Raw genomic sequence first — 19,126 nt, 5'->3', positions numbered from 1 at the left:
ACTTGCTCTTCAATATATCCTCTCTTCCCGTTATCCACCAGGCCTCAATCTCCGCTAATTTCAAGTTGCCGCCACTCATACCTCACCTGTCATTCAACATCTTTGCCTCTGCACTTCTGCCTCCACTGACATCTCTGCCCAAACTCTTTGTCTTTAAATATGTCTGCTTGTGTCTGTATATGTGTGGATGGATATGTGTGTGTGCGAGTGTATACCCGTCCTTTTTTCCCCCTAAGGTAAGTCTTTCCGCTCCCAGGATTGGAATGACTCCTTACCCTCTCCCTTAAAACCCACATCCTTTCGTCTTTCCCTCTCCTTCCCTCTTTCCTGATGAGGCAACAGTTTGTTGCGAAAGCTTGAATTTTGTGTGTAGCACTTTCGTTCGGTAAGTCACATCATCTGTGTTTTTTATATATATATATATATATATATATATATATATATATATATATTCCTTTTTTAGGAAATCCGCTAGCACTGTTGTAAGAAATAGTGCACATGTTACCTGCTCCGTGAAATAAGGATCTACTATATATTCTTGAGTAATCCAACACCAATCACTAACATTGTGTTGCCTCTGATGTACAATGTACGTAGGCCCATGTGCAGCTGGATGTAACAGTTCCACATGACAACACGAACTTACACATAAGATAGCCAGTTTAGTACTAAAACATATACAGCAAGTTATAAATATTTCCTTTTTCTTAAACCAGTTATATTCTGAGAAGTCAACCAGATGAAGTTTCCTCTGAGACCTATGTTACTAGTAGCAGATACTACTATACTGAACTTCTATTTGAAAAGGTAAAGCTGCCATTGATATCCCTGCAATTAACAACAAGACTATGGTAACCCTCACTTTAAGGTAAACAACAATTTACTGAATACAAAATTAGTAATCTGTAATCACAGATTGTACTCTCCATTAGCAAACAAAACCAAACAATAATAGTACCTGATTGAAAGCTATGTAAGTCGAAGCACAGCTACTTTGTTTTACGGTGGTAATACTTATGAGATCATCAAGTAGAAGCACTATATGGAAATATGCCAGTTCGTGAAGTGCAGTTAACAGGCCCATCACTCTAGTCATAGAGTAAATTGGAACACACAACAGTTGCTATCCAAACAAAGTTCAATCCATTACAGGTAAACAGCAGTGGCAGTCATAGTCCACTCATGGAAGTAGTGTCAGATAATAGCACCTAACAAAGCAAAAACTGAGAGAAAGCAAGCCAGCAGGCTGCCTTATACTGGCCCACTACAGAAATTTATGGGGCCAAGTGGCTATATCAGGGGCTTCCCTCATAGGGCGTGGATGACAATGTCATGGATATCGATATTCCTGGACTCCCATTTCCTTGTCCAGCAAGGTTACAAGAGAGACTATATGTTGTTAATGAGGACATTTTTATATTTCATCTCAGAGAAAACAAAATTACAGTACCTGAAATGGTTCCAGAAGTATTTGACATTAACAGTTTTCTCAGTGCCTCCCTTATGTGGTCGGTGGCAGTTTTAACCATTACTACTTTTCGTAATCTTACCAATACAATAAAGAGCAATAATAATATTAATTTTCCTCAGGTAAATTGAGAAAGAGGTATTTTGGATAAAATTATTTTGTTAGGTATTTTTAGTTCTTTATGTCTGCCCACATGATTTGAGTCACAAAAATATGTTATACTGATTGACTGTCCGTATCCAAGGACACTCTGATTTGTTGAAAACAATGCATAAATAGCAAACAGAGTAATGCTCTATGGCATCAAAAAAAATAAATACTTCACAGAAGGTAATGAAATTAATAAATCTTTGGTACTTCAATACAAAATTTCATCACCTCCAAGAATTATAAAAAGAAAAGAAAATGTTCCAATAATTTTATCACACAACAGAAAATGGCCAAAGTTGCAAATTTCACTTCCATTTACTTCACGACTAGTTTCGGGTTGGGTCCCATTAAAAAAAAAATCATCCGACAGGAAAGAAAACCAAAATTACAATCATGTACCATAAAACTGTTATCAGATTATTAATTGCACATCAAAAAGACAGACAGTACAGATGTACCAGATATTCAAAATGGTATTTCCCAAAATATAAGAACCATGTCAAGATAACAAACATATACATATAATAAACTGCAAACAAGCAGTAATAGAGCATACAAATAACTGGCAGTCTACTTCTCTCACTGCTGTACGGAAACCTCAAAACCTCAGGAAGCTACAGTCCTACAGGATATATGAAATATCTTTTTTATTTATTAAAACACTCTCCAATCGCCAAAAATACAGTAATTAATATAACAACAACACAAATCATCAATAAATTAATATTTTTAAAACTTCTACCAAACACAGTAAAATACTTAAACTCATCAAACAGTAAAGCACATCACCACCACGTACAGCGCACTTTGTATATGTATATGTTTGTTATCATGACATGTTTCTTACATACGTACGTATATCCTGAAACGATATTTTCGTATTACTGACATGCATTTAATAATTTGGCAATAGCTGTGTTTTACTTCATTGCAATTTTGGTTTTCTGCTCTGCAGGATGATTTGAAAAAGTATCCTGACCCAAAACTAGTCATCAAGTAGAGAAAAGTGAAATTTACAACTTTGGCTGTTTTTCTGATTAACACAAGTTGCTGCTCTGCAATTACACATTTTTATCATATTTAAAACAATATGATAACATAAAAGTAATAAATCTACAAGACTAATCTGATTTTTGTAGCAATTATTTGATGACTGTATATACGATTATTATTAAACAATTTTAAGAATAATGCTTTCATGGTTTCTGTTGCCTTTGATGAAGTATTGCACATTTAAGAAAGTAGTTCACCTTGCTGAACTCTCATCTTCTTCACTGTCACTCACTGCTGGGACCTCAATGGTCTCAAACATAGTATCCATGATGCTCATACCAATAGTAAGTGCCTCACGCACCATATCAACTGTTTCAGCTTCAACTTCAGCTTTAGATGGAGTCTGTACAGCAGAAAAAAAGAGGAAAATGTTAAATGACAAAGATTGAAGACGTATTCAAATCACCTTCATGTGCCTAATGATGTACATCCACCTTCTTAAAATTTTTCCAGCCTGTGGTATTACACAAATGATGTGCAATTGCAAAACCATGATTCAACAATTATTTTAATTTTATTTCTGTGGGCAGATACCCTGCTCATCATGACTGTCACTTACTTTATGGGAAGAAAGTCTTCCGCCATTGGTCTGTCAATCACAAACTTTGTTCTACATGTATTCACATTTTAACTACATGGCTGTTTTGTTTCAGAAGTGGAGAAGATGGGGAATCAAATGGTATTTGCATATTAGCATGTGTGGTAAAGCAACTAAAAACCAGGCAAAGACTGGCCAGTGCAGCAGACAACCAGTCGATAATCTGATTTGTGAATTAATTTTTCGTTCAATTCACGCCCTTACATGATAAGCCAGTGTGCTGCCCAATCAACTTGATGAGGATATCATGCTTTATGATTCTGACAAACCTTTTGACTCAGTATGAACAAAATCTGTACTAACACCATCTGGAAACAAGGCAATGATTCAACCAATGTTCCTATGATGATTTATTTGCAGTGTTTATCTTATAGTGGGAATAATCTTCAACAATGAACGGAAGAACTTGTTTTTGTACTGTGCAGCTGGAGTCAGCTCAGAGACAGACTGCTCATCACATCTTTCGCCCAGTTTCAAAGTAAACTGTCAATCTGTTTCCTGTCGTAAACAAAACTGTTTTTAAAGCAAAATGTGATGTACCCATTTGATAGAGTGATCCCAAATTAGTCCAGTACCTATTAATTTTATAGATATGGATTAACACAAGCAGGAAGACAAGAAAAATAACTAGTAATCCAGCAGTGACTGCACAGCACTGGCCCATGCTCACTGCTGCCACCATGCAGCAGCACTACTCAGCTGCTTCTGGAGTACTGATTATTATTTGTATTTTACTATCCCTGTTAATACATATTAATAAAATGAATACACACTAAACTAATTTGGGACCACTCTACTGAAGCAGAACATAAATTTTCAGTTTAAAAAACATTCTGTTTGGAACAGAGGGGTAGAAAGGGGTCGATGCTTTCCATTGACACTGGATGTCGCATGAAAGATGTGATGAGCAGTATTTGTTTGGGTTGACTCTAGCTACACATTGCAAAAATGAAATTGAAAATATTGGCCAAATGCTGAGAAAATGTGCCTGAAGCATGTACAGGGTGAACCAGAAATCCACAACAAACATTCAGAGGTTGCTCAGGAGTAGCTTGTGATAACTTTGTAATAAGGGATTCGTGGTATCCAGTACAGAGTAATAATGATTCAATAGATTTGTTACCTCAGTTGTCTTTGTTTCTTTGAAAATGAAGAAGCAGGTAATATGAAATTGCCAAAGCTTACAACACAAAACAAAGAGGAACACAACAACCCTCAGATGCAAAAGTACTGTGATGTGGCTGCCACTGTTCCAGGAATAGCTCAGTTTAGCATCACCATGCCACTCTTCCATTGCGTTCAGTGAACCTAGCTAGCCCTTTATCAGTAATTCTATCCATACTGTTGTCTATCATTGTTAACATATAATCAACACTGCCAGAAAAACAAACCTGCGACAAACCAAGCCATACTGAATGCAAACTTGAGAATGAACAGTATAATGAGCATTACTGTTGTCAGTATGAAGCATAGTGAGTGAATGGAAAAAGTTTGTCTCCAAACAAGATAGACACCATGTACTGACGATATTTGCACATTTGTGCACTATTTTCAGTGCAATACAGAGGCAGTGGAAATTGGAGCAAAACAGATCAAGCAAGCATTAACTCCATAACAAGCTGCTGGAGACTGTGTATCCCTTATACCAAACTACTCAGAAGGTATCACTTAACAGTCTCTGGAAGTTTGTCAGTGAGACTCTGGTATGTCCTGTGTATTTCCCACCACTGCATTGAGTTAAGCTTCTTTGGCAGTGGACGAAGACAACTTTATACACAGCAATAGAAATAAACAGATGTTAAAAAGAGCTCAGATCTTTTGCTAAATTATTTCAGAACCAAATTTCAAATGTTCAAATAACTTACAGGAATGCAGCAAGGTGACACCTCTGACAACCACTGATATGACAACAGGTGCATGTCCTGTCATTTTAAAGGCACAAATGCAGCATTTATGCCTTGAAAATGACAGGGTGTGCACCTGTCATAATATCGACGGTTGCCAAATATGCCACCCGGCTGCATTCCCATAAGTTATTTCAACATTTTATGTGCCAGGAGAAACTCACATTAAACTTTAAAAATGTCTGAAACAAAAGTGTACAACCAGTGTGCACTACCAGTTTTGACTTACAGCACTGAAAAATTCATTTTTATTGTGAAAACCTGGAGCTACTCAGCTAACAACAGAGAGAGATACATTACAGGAATTTCTACAAGAGACAAGGCTAAAATCAGCATATAGATCGGAGAACAGACTGGAATAGGACATTAATTATCTCATAATGAAAATGAAATAAATAATAAAAGATCAAAATGAAGACTACATAGGTCAGTATAAGACATCAGAAAATGCCGTAATGGCATTGATACATATCACTCAAGACTACAATGCATCACTGTGTCTGATAATTGGAATGGCAGAAGGAACAAAGGAGCCCATAGCATAATGTAGCGAAGGAGTAAGGGGGCAACTGCAAAGAGAGATCAGTTGCCATAGTCTACAGCCACAGTATCAGCTTATGTTTCTTTAATTTGAATCAACCAAAGAAATAATATTCTAGATATAGTGACTATTTCAAGAACACACTCACAAGAACAAAACACAGCACCACATTTAAATGTTCACAAAAATAATCACTAGAACTGTCGATAAAATTTACTGAGCTTTCTCTTTCTTTACTTCTCAACTTAAATTCTTCTGTCACCTACAACTTTACATTCCCTTTACCTCTTCCTATCTGCCTCCTTCTCCTGAAAATTCTTATAAATTGCTAAAACTTCATGGTAGAAAACCACTTTTTTGCCCCCTCCTCTCTCATTTACGTCTGTGTCAGCACTGTTTCAGTTGTTCCTATCTTAGAAAGTGTACACTAACCCTCTCTCTCAGATAATGTTGAAAATGGATCTTAAGTTTGGAGCCCTAGAGTTTAAAGCTCCTTAACAGTCCAGTTGCTTCACTGTGTAGGTATCTTTAAAGCTTGCAAGCCCTTATTACAAAGGTTTTGCTACATACATAAGAACAAATCATATTTAAGTTAACAATACCAAAATTAAAGAAAAATAATACTCACCTTCTGCAAGGGAACTGTTGAGTCAGCTGTAACTTGTGTCTCTTCATCATCATCATCTACTCTGTTCTCAACAAACTGCGTGTTTGCCAGTGAAAGGAAGGAATTTGTTACATTGTTAACAGCAGATGATGTCGTATTTAAGTCTTCAACAAGTTCATCCAGCATTTTCTGAGTGGTGTGTGTTTTGGCTACCAGGTTCTGCAAGACCATAATATTGCATTTATAGCAGGTGATACTGAGATAGAGAAAATACTTAAAATAATCCAGAATAAAACGTCTTGGTTGCAAAACTGTTTAACATCAATGATGCATTTCACCCTTCTCAGGTGTCATCAGATTGTGTAAAAGTAGATGAATATGCAACCTATCTGTCACGAAGCCATATAAAATGGAAAAGAGATGCAACAGTAGCTGGATATGTAGCCCATACGTCATAAAAACATATAAAATGCAAGGCAGTGTATGCACCTCGTACCACATTTTTGTAAGTGTAGTCTTATTTTGTCCTGGTATGGTGGAGTTAGCTGGTGTGCTCACAGCCAACTTGAATTTTAAATGTTTCAATGGTGTATGGGTTACATACCCAGTTATTGTTGTGTCCATTTTCCATTTTATATGGGTTCATGATGGACGAGACATATCCAGCTACTTTTACACAATCTGATGATGCCCCAAAAGGGTTAAACACATCATTAATATTAAATAATTTTGCAACCAAGATAATTTTTATTCTTGAATAATTTGAAATTGGTTGCTGTAGTGATCTGCCACAATGGAATGGAATAATTTTTAGCTAACATAATGTATACAATTTACCGGAAAGACCTTCTTGCAACATGTCAAAATAGGAGCAACTGAAGTGGGGCCTTCAGAAAAAATTAAAGGAAAAAGTGTATCAGCTGTCGAGCTTTTTAGACCTATAATTATTTTGTCAAGATATAGAATACACTGGGGAAGAGACAGGAAAATAAATAACTCTCAAGTACTGTACAGACAGTCATTTATAAGGTAAGGGAAACCACGAATGACACTTAGTCAATGGCCAAAGGCACAAAACAGAGCCAATGTTACGACTGAAGGAACACGACCTCAAATCAGTACCAATGAACAAAGCCACAATCACCTTGAACAGGAACACACAAATAAGTGTGACATAGGTCAGTGATAAATTTCACTGATAACAACTCATTGTATCTTAACTACAGTCACTCTTTCTTTAGCTTCAACGGCCAGTTCCCTAAGAGTGTCTCATTTCCTAAATTCTCACATGCAGTAGACCTAGAAAAATGATGCTGCACTAACTAGGTACACACTGTCAGCTATAAACCTTAGCACGTTTCAGCCTAAGGCCTGTCAGAATGTTATTTCATCACCTGGATACTTTCCCTTGTAGAACAACAGCAAGTGTTTTTTACACATTGGACGACTGTTCTAGAATTTGAGAGAGACTTGAAGAGATGAAAATCACAGTCAAATGGCTTCTCTGTTCGAAACTCCATAATATGGTTCAAATGGCTCTGAGCACTATGGGACTCAACTGCTGAGGTCATTAGTCCCCTAGAACTTAGAACTAGTTAAACCTAACTAACCTAAGGACATCACAAACATCCATGCCCGAGGCAGGATTCGAACCTGCGACCGTAGCAACTCCATAATATCTGGTGCCATTATACACCAATATGATACTGACAACTAAAGCTATGATAAGCTGAGGAATGTAGGCTTTAATTATATATTTGTTGTTGTAATATGGTCAGGTTACACTGACAGGAGTACTTCCCAACCAGTCTTGCACTGACCTCACTTCAACAATGAATTGCTTGATGAAATGAGTGAGTCTTTATGGTTGGCACAAACTTGTCAATGCAATGACTTGAAATGGCTCTTTTATTTCTGTTAATCATGATGATGCAGTATATAGCGATGATGTATCAACATTCATGCTCTATGAAAGTCGCTTTCCTGAACTGTTAGAAACAAGTCACAATCAAGCTTCAGTAGCCCTTTACAAACAGTAATGTAAGGTGCTTTGGCAAAAAGCATGCACTATGCAAACAGAATAGATAATTCTTACAAGGGAACCTCCCCATCGCACCCCCCTCAGATTTAGTTACAAGTTGCCACAGTGGATAGGCCTTGAAAAACTGAACACAGATCAATTGAGAAAACAGGAAGAAGTTGTGTGGAACTGTGAAAAAATAAGCAAAATATACAAACTGAGTAGTCCATGAGCCACATAGGCAACATCATGGACTATGTGAGCACAGGAGTGCCGTGGTCCCGTGGTAGAGTGAGCAGCTGCAGAACGAGAGGTCCTTGGTTCAAGTCTTCCGTCCAGTGAAAATTTTACTTTCTTTATTTTTGCATAGTTATTATCTGTCCGTTCGTTCATTGACGTCTCTGTTCACTGTAATAAGTTTAGTGTCTGTGTTTTGCGACCGCATCGCAAAACCGTGCCTCTCCAATGGGAACCGAAAACATTTGATCGCAAGGTCATAGGTCAACCGATTCCTCCACAGGAAAACACATCTGATATATTCTATACGACACTGGTGACGGCATGTGCGTCACATGACAGGAATATGTTGTCGACCCACCTAACTTGTACACTTGGCAAATGGGTAAAAAGATTCTTCTACCTTGCCCGATTTATGTTTTCTTGTGGATGTGACAATCACTCCCAAAAAAGTGATGAAAACATAAGAGTTTGTCACATAAATTGAAAATAAAAAATTAAACTTTTCACTCGATGGAAGATTTGAACCAAGGATCTTTCATTCCGCAGCTGCTCACGTTACCACAAGACCACAGCACTCCTGCGTTTCCAGTGTCCTTGATGTTGCCTATCTTCCCACGAACTACTTAGTTTGTATATTTTGCTTATTTTTTCACAGTTCCACACAACTTCTTCTTGTTTTCTCAATTGATCTGTGTTCAGTTTTTCAAGGCCTATCCACTGTCCCAACTTATAACTAAATCTGAGGGGGGTGCGATGGGGAGGTTCCCTTGTTAGAACAAAATTAAAACAATATGGTCGATCATAAATGAAGTGTCTGGCACACAGCACAACGTGGAGGATATAAAGTCAATATCTGGTAAAATGTTTTTGTTATTGACAAGTCAGATACATGTATGTTTCACTTTCTGAATAGAGCAGGTGAATTAAATAAAATCTTACTTTCCACAGGGAATCTTATAACACTCTTGGAAAATAGCTTTCCAAGATTGCTATCTGAAATACACCTCTGTGGTATTAACAGGGGGAGATCAAGTCAGTAATTAAATCACTGAAGACTAACTAAGGATTCTCATGGATACGATGGGGTATCTAGCAAGATACCAAAGCACTGTGCTCCATATGTTAGCCCTGTACTTAGCCACATTTAATTTGTAATCGTTTCTTCAGGAATGATCAGTTTACCGAACAATTAAAACACTCAGTAGTGAAACTGCTGTATAAAAAAGGAGAAAGGGATAAAGTACGCAATTCTAGACCTATTTCTATGCCATCAGTGTCTGCACAAGTTACGACCAATTATACACAATTATACAGAAAGTTGGCAACACTAAGTGTCTTCTATGATTTAACTAGGGCAACTGATCACACACACACACACACACACACACACACACACACACACACAAAATATTAAAGGCAGAAGTTGGGACATTATGCAATAAGGGCACACAGTTTTAATCTGCCAGGAAGTTTCATTATGCAATAAGATTAGCAACTCACAATTGGATCCTCTCATACTTTAAAAACAGACAGTAAATGGTCATTCCTCACAGTAATAAAACATTCCTCACAGTAATAAAAACAGATGCGAGGTGGCATCTGACTGGAACTTGGCTAAGTAGGGGTGCCAAAGGGGTCAATGCTGGAACCACTACACACTTACCATTTTTTTTTTTTTTTGGACATGACCCAGGACATATTGCCATATTTTTTTGATCCAACCCAGGACTTATTTCTGAAATTACTTAAAAGTCTTAACAGTTCACTGAAAACATTAAACTTCAACCATTCAGTTGCACTTTTCACCATACATGAATTTTTTTTCATTGGTGGTTTGTGCATAATATGGGCTGAACAATAAGTTCCTAAATAGGTCTTTCAAAACCACTTTGAACTTCTCTGAACACATTTTCATTCCTCTTTCTTTTCACTCTTAATTACTACTGTGTTAGCAGCTGTACAAGAAACTAATTTTTCATCATGTTTGTATTCTTTCACACACTGCAAAAAATGGTGCGTCAAAATTTGAACAGTTTCACTCGACACTTCACCTAAATTTAACAGTGTAACTTGAATTCCCTCCTACAGACTTAAATATCTCACAATCCCAACAAGTTTACTTCACTTCTGTTTGAGGTATCCATTATTACTGTTACAAAATTATGTTTTACAAGGAACAAAATATATTATCAAATATAATTGTCTCGGTTTTGGTTTAGCAGATGAAAAATTTGGGTCATGTAACTTTTTAACCAGTTCAGATGTGTGGTGTGATGTCTTGAACCTAAGATTGTGTCTAGCAGTATGGTACGAAAATGTAGCCTCTTTAGCACCACACTCCAGATCACAATTTCCTCTTTGGTTTTAAAAAATCTCATATGTTTGGTGAAGCAGTAGCTCTCCTATGTGTAGCTCTCCTATGTGTGTTTTCCTTTATGTGTAGCAGAAAATTCTCCAGCATGTAATGTGAAATAAATGAGTCCACTGTTACTGTCATTAAACAATTTCAAAAAAATAGTATTCGCATTGCAGATTAAAATTGAACAGCACTTTTTTTGCCCACTGTAACCAAAAAGAGAGAAAATGAGTAAAGAAAAAATGATCAAAAAGTGTAGACGAATTACTTCACACATGAGAAAAACACAAATACATTCCCCTGAGACATATATTTAAAAAACCCTGACCAGTCATAAAATTCTCAAACCCTCAACATACATGGTAAGCATGTGTGTGTGCGCGTGTGCATGTGCATGCACACACGCGCATGCACACAGTTCAAGACATGTTATAAGTTCATGGCTTGTAGAAAACAAATTGATGCTAAATCATAGTAAGTCTCAGTTTTTGTGGTTTCTAACACACAATTATTCAGCTAAAACCAACATTTTGATCACACAGAATGGGCATATGATTAGTGAGCCCGAAAAATCCAAATTCCTACATGTTCAAATAGATTGTCAGCTGTCATGAAAAGCCTCATGATCAGGATCTTGTTCACAAACTGAATGTTGCTACCTTTGTTATAAGAACAGTATCGGCAATAAGTGTTAGTTAAACACGAAAACTAGTCTGTTTTGCTTATTTTCACTCAGTTGTAACACATGGCATTATATTTCAGGATAATGTTCCCATTCACAAACAGTATTTTTGATTAAGAAATAAGCAGTCAGAACAATATGTGGGTTAAGTTCTTGGACCTCTTGTAAACCCCTGTTCAGGTTTCCAGGAATTCTTATACTGAACTCTCAACTTATATTTTCTTTAACACACTTTTCATTTGCTCATGACACACAACTATTATTTTGCCAGGGAGTCCTCGAAAAACTTTAAGAAAATTCTTAAATTATTTTGTTGATTATACTAGTAGCAGTTTAAACATGCCATTGGAAATGGAAATGCCGTGTGCCTAGGGCCCCCAGTCGGGTAGACCATTCGCCTGGTGCAAGTCTTTCGAGTTGATGCCACTTTGGTGACTTGCGTGTCAATGGGGATGAAATGATGATGATAAGGACAACACAACACCCAGTCCCTGAGCGGTGAAAATCTCCGACCCAGACATGAATCGAACCCGGGCCGTAAGGCATGACATTCTATCACGCTGGCCTCTCAGCTACCAGGGGCGGACACCCATGCCAATAATTTGTACTTATCCCTATCAGTGATCAGTTACCAATAAGCAGCATAGTAATTGAGAAATATGTAAATGAAAGTATTTGTTAATAAAAGCTATTATATTTTTAATAGTAGTAACAAATATTAGTCTCATCATAAAAAATTGTAACAAATTTAGTCTCATGATAAAAAAATCAATATCATTATATAAAATGCAGTTAACAGGAAAACATAAAAAGCATGTTAATTTTATTTTTTAAAAATTCTTTATATTACAAAACTTCTTTGAAAATAAAGTTAGCCATTATAATATGATCATAGTTTGCTTTTTGGCTATATGTGTCCTTAGCACAAACATAAAAATTATTGAATTTGTGAACACGTGAAAAAGTCACATATAACTGTCTAAGCGAAATAACAGGTTCTGCCAAATGAAATCTTGCCCTCTGAAGCATCTATATTTGTTGTTTATTAATGGGCATAATGAAGGCTACTTTTACTGGGGATTGTTTTATCATCATTTGGAAAGGCATGGTTGGATCAGAAGGTATTACTGGGAATGAGCACAATCTTATAAGAGCCACAGCGATTTAGCAGTGACAGTGTACTCGCATAAGTGAGTTACCATTAATCTTGCACCACTAATTAATCTCCGATTTACATGAAGATTTCTAATTAACATAATAATAGCATTTTTAAAAGGAATTAATGTAGCATTAAACCAGGCAGATTTAAAGAGTTCGAGAATTCTATGGGGTACAACAGAACGTTGTTTATTTACTCAAGTTGGACAGAATCAGAACTGAGGTAAACCTTTGCTTCTCCAGGTAACAAATTAGAAATGACATATACATTAATACAATCATCTTTTTTGGACACACAATCATCATTAAATAGGATTTTGAAACATTTTGTTCATTAATTTCTGTGGCATTGAATACAGCAGCAATAAAATTATTGCAAGTATTGTACAATAACAATGTTTAGGAATTTTGAGTACTTCACTGAAGTGGCCTAAGACACTGTTACCCAACCATTCAGTGAAAATGGGATCACAAATTCCCCTCATATTTTGAGTCAACTTCTGGAATTTAAGATGAGACCGTTAAGAGAGATCATTTAATAGTAGCTTCGACAATGGCTGTTCTATTAGCACATCTAACGACGGGTATACTTGATGGAAATCTCCACCAAACTGAATTGTTTTCTCTCTATAAGGAGAATATTCTTCATGATGTCCTTAAAATTTGATCAACAATGCTTGGCGCGTGTTTTTGAGAGCAACTGAAATCTCATTCCAAATGATGAGATCAGAGTTAATGAAAAGAGAAATCAAATGCAATGTGCATACCCCTGGTAAGAGACTGGCAGCAATGCCCTATCTCTGCTACTGTTAAAATAATGTTGTTTTCACTTCGTAGAATGCGACACAAAGTTTTGTACACAAACGTTTCACCGTAGTCTCCCGGTTCAGTCTTGAGGTAATAACTGGGAATCTCGTTTTTTATTGAAAATACTATTTCCTCAGCTATTGCCTTCTGCTCTTCGCTTAACTTCCCATGAGCTGTCTTATGTCTGTATTTTCTTCTAGTTCAAGGCTTCTGTTGTGTAGTACGCAACAATCACAACAGCAGGCTGAATTGTTGGCAAGATCTGCCATGATATTTTTACAAAATTCTCCAATTCTAGCAGTACTAGGTTGTAGGCTTCAATGAAGTGTGCTGTCTCTGAAAATCTTCTGAAAGTGCATCCTGACACATTGTCCACAACTCAGGTATACTGGCAGGAAAGCAGAATACACATTAAGGGCAAAAAGCCATAATGTTATCGAAATACAGTTTTTTGACAAAACCAATAACTTTAACTATTTGTGTACTTTTCTTCATTCGTGGTGGACAAAATCTTGAAAATGATGTATCAATCATTAATTTTGATTAAGTAATACGGTAGATATGGTGAAATGACAAACATACACCACTGAGAAACAATACGTATGTTATACTCACCAGCAAATCATCTGCATAGGTTTAATGCAAAATTTTATTTTATTTATTATTATCTTTTCTGATGTTAGTTGGTTTGTGTCATGTTCCAGGGATCATTTGCACAATATATCGTAATGGTGTGGAACGAGTCATTTTACATTCACAATGAAAATTAATTTGTTAATATGGCTACATGTTAAACTTTTACAAATTTTATTATTACTACTATTATTATTTTATGCAGAGATGTAGTTAGTTATTCCTACCCACCACCTTTTACACATTACCATAACAGAAACTCTTCTACACAATAGAAGGAGTTGTCAAGGAGATACTGTTTTAGTTCGTTTTCAAATTTTACTTTGCTATCTGGCACACATTTTATATCACTGAGTAAGTTACTAAAAAATGTAGTCGCAGCACTGTGCAGCTCTTGACATGCTAAAGAGGACCTTAATGAGGAGTAATGAATGTCATTTTTTCTTCTGGTATTGTAATTATGTACATCATTGTTCCTTTCGAACTCCAATGGATTATTTACAACAAACTAAATGAGGGTATGAATATATTGTGAAGAAGTAGTCAGGATGCCAAATTCCTTAAACAGATATCTACAAGATGATCATTGGTGAGCACCACATTCTTGAGAAATGAAGACTTTTTTACTTAAAGATGAGCTACCCCTGAACTTTATTCCATATGACATCATGAACAAAATTACACAAAATATGTCAGCTTACTTATTTGTCTTTTCCCAAGATCTGCAGTGATTTCAAGTGCAAATGAGGCTGAACTAAATAGTTTTAGGAGTTCCAACATGTGCTTTTTTCCAATTTAACTTCTCATTGATATGGACACACAAGAATTTTGAAGTTTCCACAAGATTTATTATTTCCTCGCTATGTGTTGCACTCATCACTGGCGTAGTCTCCCTAGATGCACAAAAATGAATTGTGTGTCCTATTTCTGTGGATTACACCACTCACAGAAAACCAGTTAATGATACTTTAAAGAATCTTGTTTACTATTTCTTCTGTTGCTACATGTATGCCTGGATTGATAACAATATGAATGTCTTCTGGAGAAAGAAGTAATTCGGCTTCTTGTACATTAGACAGAAGATCATTTAAAATATGAGGGACAATAGCAGATCTAAGATTGAGCTTTGGGGAATGCCATGTGTGATTCCTTCTCAGAAAGAATTATGTCCCGGATTATATTTACTGAATTACTTTCTAGATTATGTTGGTTAAATATGAAATTATCCATTGATTGGCTATCCCATCAATCCCATGAAACTTCATTTTATCTAGGACAGTGTTTCCCAACCAGGAGGAGGAGTGGAGGGGCAACAGATTTAGGCTGTGCAGGCAGAGAGCTAAGGAGAAAACATGGAGAGTGGCCTCAAATGTGCTATAATTAGTATCAAACCAAAAATTCAACAGCTACTTAAAGTAAAACAATTTCAACTGTCTTCATGTTCCGAATTTTTCTTGTGACTTTCATCTCATAAAAAATTTTAGATTTGAAAAGTGTTGTTCAACAAAAAACAGTATCATTAGGTTTGAAATAAGACATAATGACACCTCTATTTCATCTACAAAGACCTTTGAAACACTATTTTCTTCTATTACTCTGCATTTGATGACCCCATTTTACTAAAGTGCGAATTGCAGATTGTCAAATTTTTTCGAAACAAGCAAATAAACAAACAAATAAATACATACATAAATAACCAAGGGTAACATAAGATACTATGGGGTTGCAAAGGCTGACTACTGCTGGGTGTATCAACACACCAAATTACAAAGTTTTAGCAAAACACAATTTATGCATTCTTACGCTTAGAGCAAAAGCCGACTAATGCAATGTAATTACTCTCTTGAATCTTGGTGCTCTTTCCTCAGCAAGCAATTAACAATAATGGTGTGTACTGGTTGCTTTAAGCGATGTTACTCATTATTGTAACAGTATTTACTGGTGGGAATAGTGTTGCAATCAGGTTTCATAGTTGTTGGAATATCTGCGGCTTACTGTTAGACAAGTATTCACTTGTCACTCACATGTACACCTACAAAGAAGTAGTGCAAGTGGGAGCAGCATGGATGATGATTCTTATGATTCTGAAAATGGCATACACGACAAAGCATGTTCCGATGGGAGAAAACCCCAATTCAAGAAGAGCTTACATTGATCTGAAATGCAAAGTAAAAAGTGTAAAGAGGAACCTATCATTAAATGCAATCATGGACTTGAGGTTTCCACTTCAAAAGCTAAAGGAATGAAAGAATATAAAGCTGCTGCACTCTGCTATTAAGATACTTTGCACTTTCACCATCACGTGAATTCATTAAATAAAATGGATCAAAATAAGTTTCTGTTAAAATTTCTTAATATTTCTTCGGCTCAGCGCAGAATAGCTGACACCAAGGATACAAAAAGGAACAAAATTGACAATGAAGTTTCCATTAGAAAAAGGAATAGTGAAGCAGTGCCTGTTCGTCCTGCCAGTTTCCGAGGAATGTCTGGCATGTCAAAGGATAAGTTACCCACCTAGCAAGCTGGTTCCATGAAGGTGAAAAGTTGTCAGAGGAAAACAGAGGAAATGAGAGAACAGAAAAGGATCAAAAGAAGGTAACTGTAGCCATTAAAAATGATATAAAAATGTATATATAAGGGCAGAGAGAGCCATCATGGAAGGGGGAAGTATATGAGAAGTTATTTGCATTTAGATCTCATACTCAATAAAATGTTCATGAGATTCCATGAAGAAAGAAAAAAATTTGGATTGAAACAATGCTCCTTATCATAGTAAAAACATATATTTTACAAACTTTTCAATCTATCATTCAGGACACCTTATATCCATCGTTTCCGAAGAAGAGAAATTTGTTAACATCGAGTATAGATTTAAGTGACAGGAAGTCGTTTCTGAAAGTATTTGTATGGAGTGTAGCCATGTATGGAAGTGAAACATGGACGATAACCAGTTTGGACAAGAAGAGAATAGAAGCTTTCGAAATGTGGTGCTACAGAAGAATGCTGAAGATAAGGTGGGTAGATCACGTAACTAATGAGGAGGTATTGAATAGGATTGGGGAGAAGAGAAGTTTGTGGCACAACTTGACTAGAAGAAGGGTTCGGTTGGCAGGACATGTTTTAAGGCATCAAGGGATCACAAATTTAGCATTGGAGGGCAGCGTGAAGGGTAAAAATCGTAGAGGGAGACCAAGAGATCAATACACTAAGCAGATTCAGAAGGATGTAGGTTGCAGTAGGTACTGGGAGATGATGAAGCTTGCACAGGATAGAGTAGCATGGAGAGCTGCATCAAACCAGTCTCAGAACTGAAGACCACAATAACAACATATATCCATACATGCTGCACTTACAAGGTTGGTTTAATGGAAGTAAAGGCAGAAACACATCTGCAGAATAAGAATGAATTACAAACTAGACGCAGATTACATAAAATTGGTGCACAGAGATTTTATGATATAATGAAGGAAGACAATCCTACAGTCATCAACATTTGCTTTGACATACAGCAAAACTAGCCTATTCCAAAACTATTAGCCAGTGAGGTTTCCTATGCTAGACAAGTACGGTTATACAATCTGTGCATCATGATCCGTACTAGGCAGCAAAAAAGGGAAAGTGTTGTTTTCTACACCTGGTTGGAGACAGAATCATCAAGAGGATGCAATCAAGTGGCTTCAACTTTTCTGGACTTTCTTTCTGAATTACATATAAAAAAACAACAATGGCATCAATACTATACATCTATACCCAGACTCTTGCAGCGGCCAAAATAAAAACATTGTGTGATGGCCATTTACTTACAGTGTTCTTGGAACAGAGTGCAAAATTCAATAATATTAGTCACTTCTTCCCTGTTCGTGGCAATAGCTACATGCCTCCAGACTGCGTGTTTGGTAGAACTGCAAAGTCTTACAGAAAAAAAGAAAACATCTTGTCTCCTAAAGAATATTACGATACTTTAGCAGAGCATGATACTCTCAGAGTTCTAAACACAGACTGGACTGTTAAAAATCTAAACGATAGTGCACAGAAAGTACTAAAATACAAGCTACCATTCAAAATTAACAGTCATCAAAGAAAATTGTTAATGTGTCAGTAAGTGATAGATACTCTGGAGATTGTAATAAAACTGATAATGGTGAGATAAATGTGCTAACTGATCTTGGACCATATGAAGTGAATGATACCGCACCAAAAACATAAAAAACCAAAAATCCACTACTACATAGCTATGCAAAAATGTTTAAATGTCAACATTTATAAATACTTAATCTAATTACAATGATAATTATGGACTTCTCACAAAAGATGGACAATTGACTTTATTTCATTTATGAAATTATGTTCCAAAGATAATTTTGCGTAAATAGATCAATATAGAATAGCAATTTCTTTGCTACATGTTGTTAGAGGTAAATCTTTGTTCTTTTTGCAATTGGTTGGGCTAGCTTGAAGTGCGAGGATGGAGAATGAGTTATGTGTGTTTTATTGATTTGTATTACGAAGTGAAATGACTGAAAATATATGTGTAATTGTGCAGAAAGTCCACCAAAATTCACATTATTATTGAAACACCAACTCAATCATCGTGTAGATGATTATACATGGTGAGTCATAAATGAGAAAAAATATGTCGTGCAAATTGTCACACACTGATCTACAAACAAGTTCATTTTCCGCACGTTCCTATGTGAATAAATGACAATGCTAGTGAATGGTAAAAATCTGGAAATATGAAGTGGACTTTTGGGTGTTGCTGTGCACCGACATTGACCAAGGGGACAGATCTGCAGTGGGGCACAACATGCAAGTGTTGTAGGTAGTCTAGCCACACCCGAGAAGGCGAGGTATACGGCGTCAAACGACGGTTTGCATGACACTGCGAGCAATGACAGCGCCCACATCT

At 36.4% G+C, this 19,126-nt stretch overlaps 1 protein-coding gene across 1 annotated transcript in view; it reads right to left on the bottom strand.

Annotated features, from left to right (window-relative positions):
* Positions 1-19,126, bottom strand: part of LOC126203691 (WASH complex subunit 2) — a 194,312-nt gene that overhangs the window by 157,623 nt on the left and 17,563 nt on the right. The window contains exons 3-4 of the mRNA XM_049938060.1: positions 6,343-6,540; positions 2,869-3,014 (exon numbers count right to left, since the gene is read on the bottom strand). Coding sequence (XP_049794017.1) covers positions 2,869-3,014; positions 6,343-6,540 — 344 coding nt within the window. The remainder of the gene's footprint in view (positions 1-2,868; positions 3,015-6,342; positions 6,541-19,126) is intronic.

The sequence above is a fragment of the Schistocerca nitens genome, chromosome 9 (genome assembly GCF_023898315.1).
Source record: "Schistocerca nitens isolate TAMUIC-IGC-003100 chromosome 9, iqSchNite1.1, whole genome shotgun sequence".
In the NCBI taxonomy this organism is placed as follows: Eukaryota; Metazoa; Arthropoda; class Insecta; order Orthoptera; family Acrididae; genus Schistocerca; species Schistocerca nitens.
Note: the sequence above shows the minus strand (reverse complement) of the source record. Positions and strands in the feature narration are given on the sequence as shown.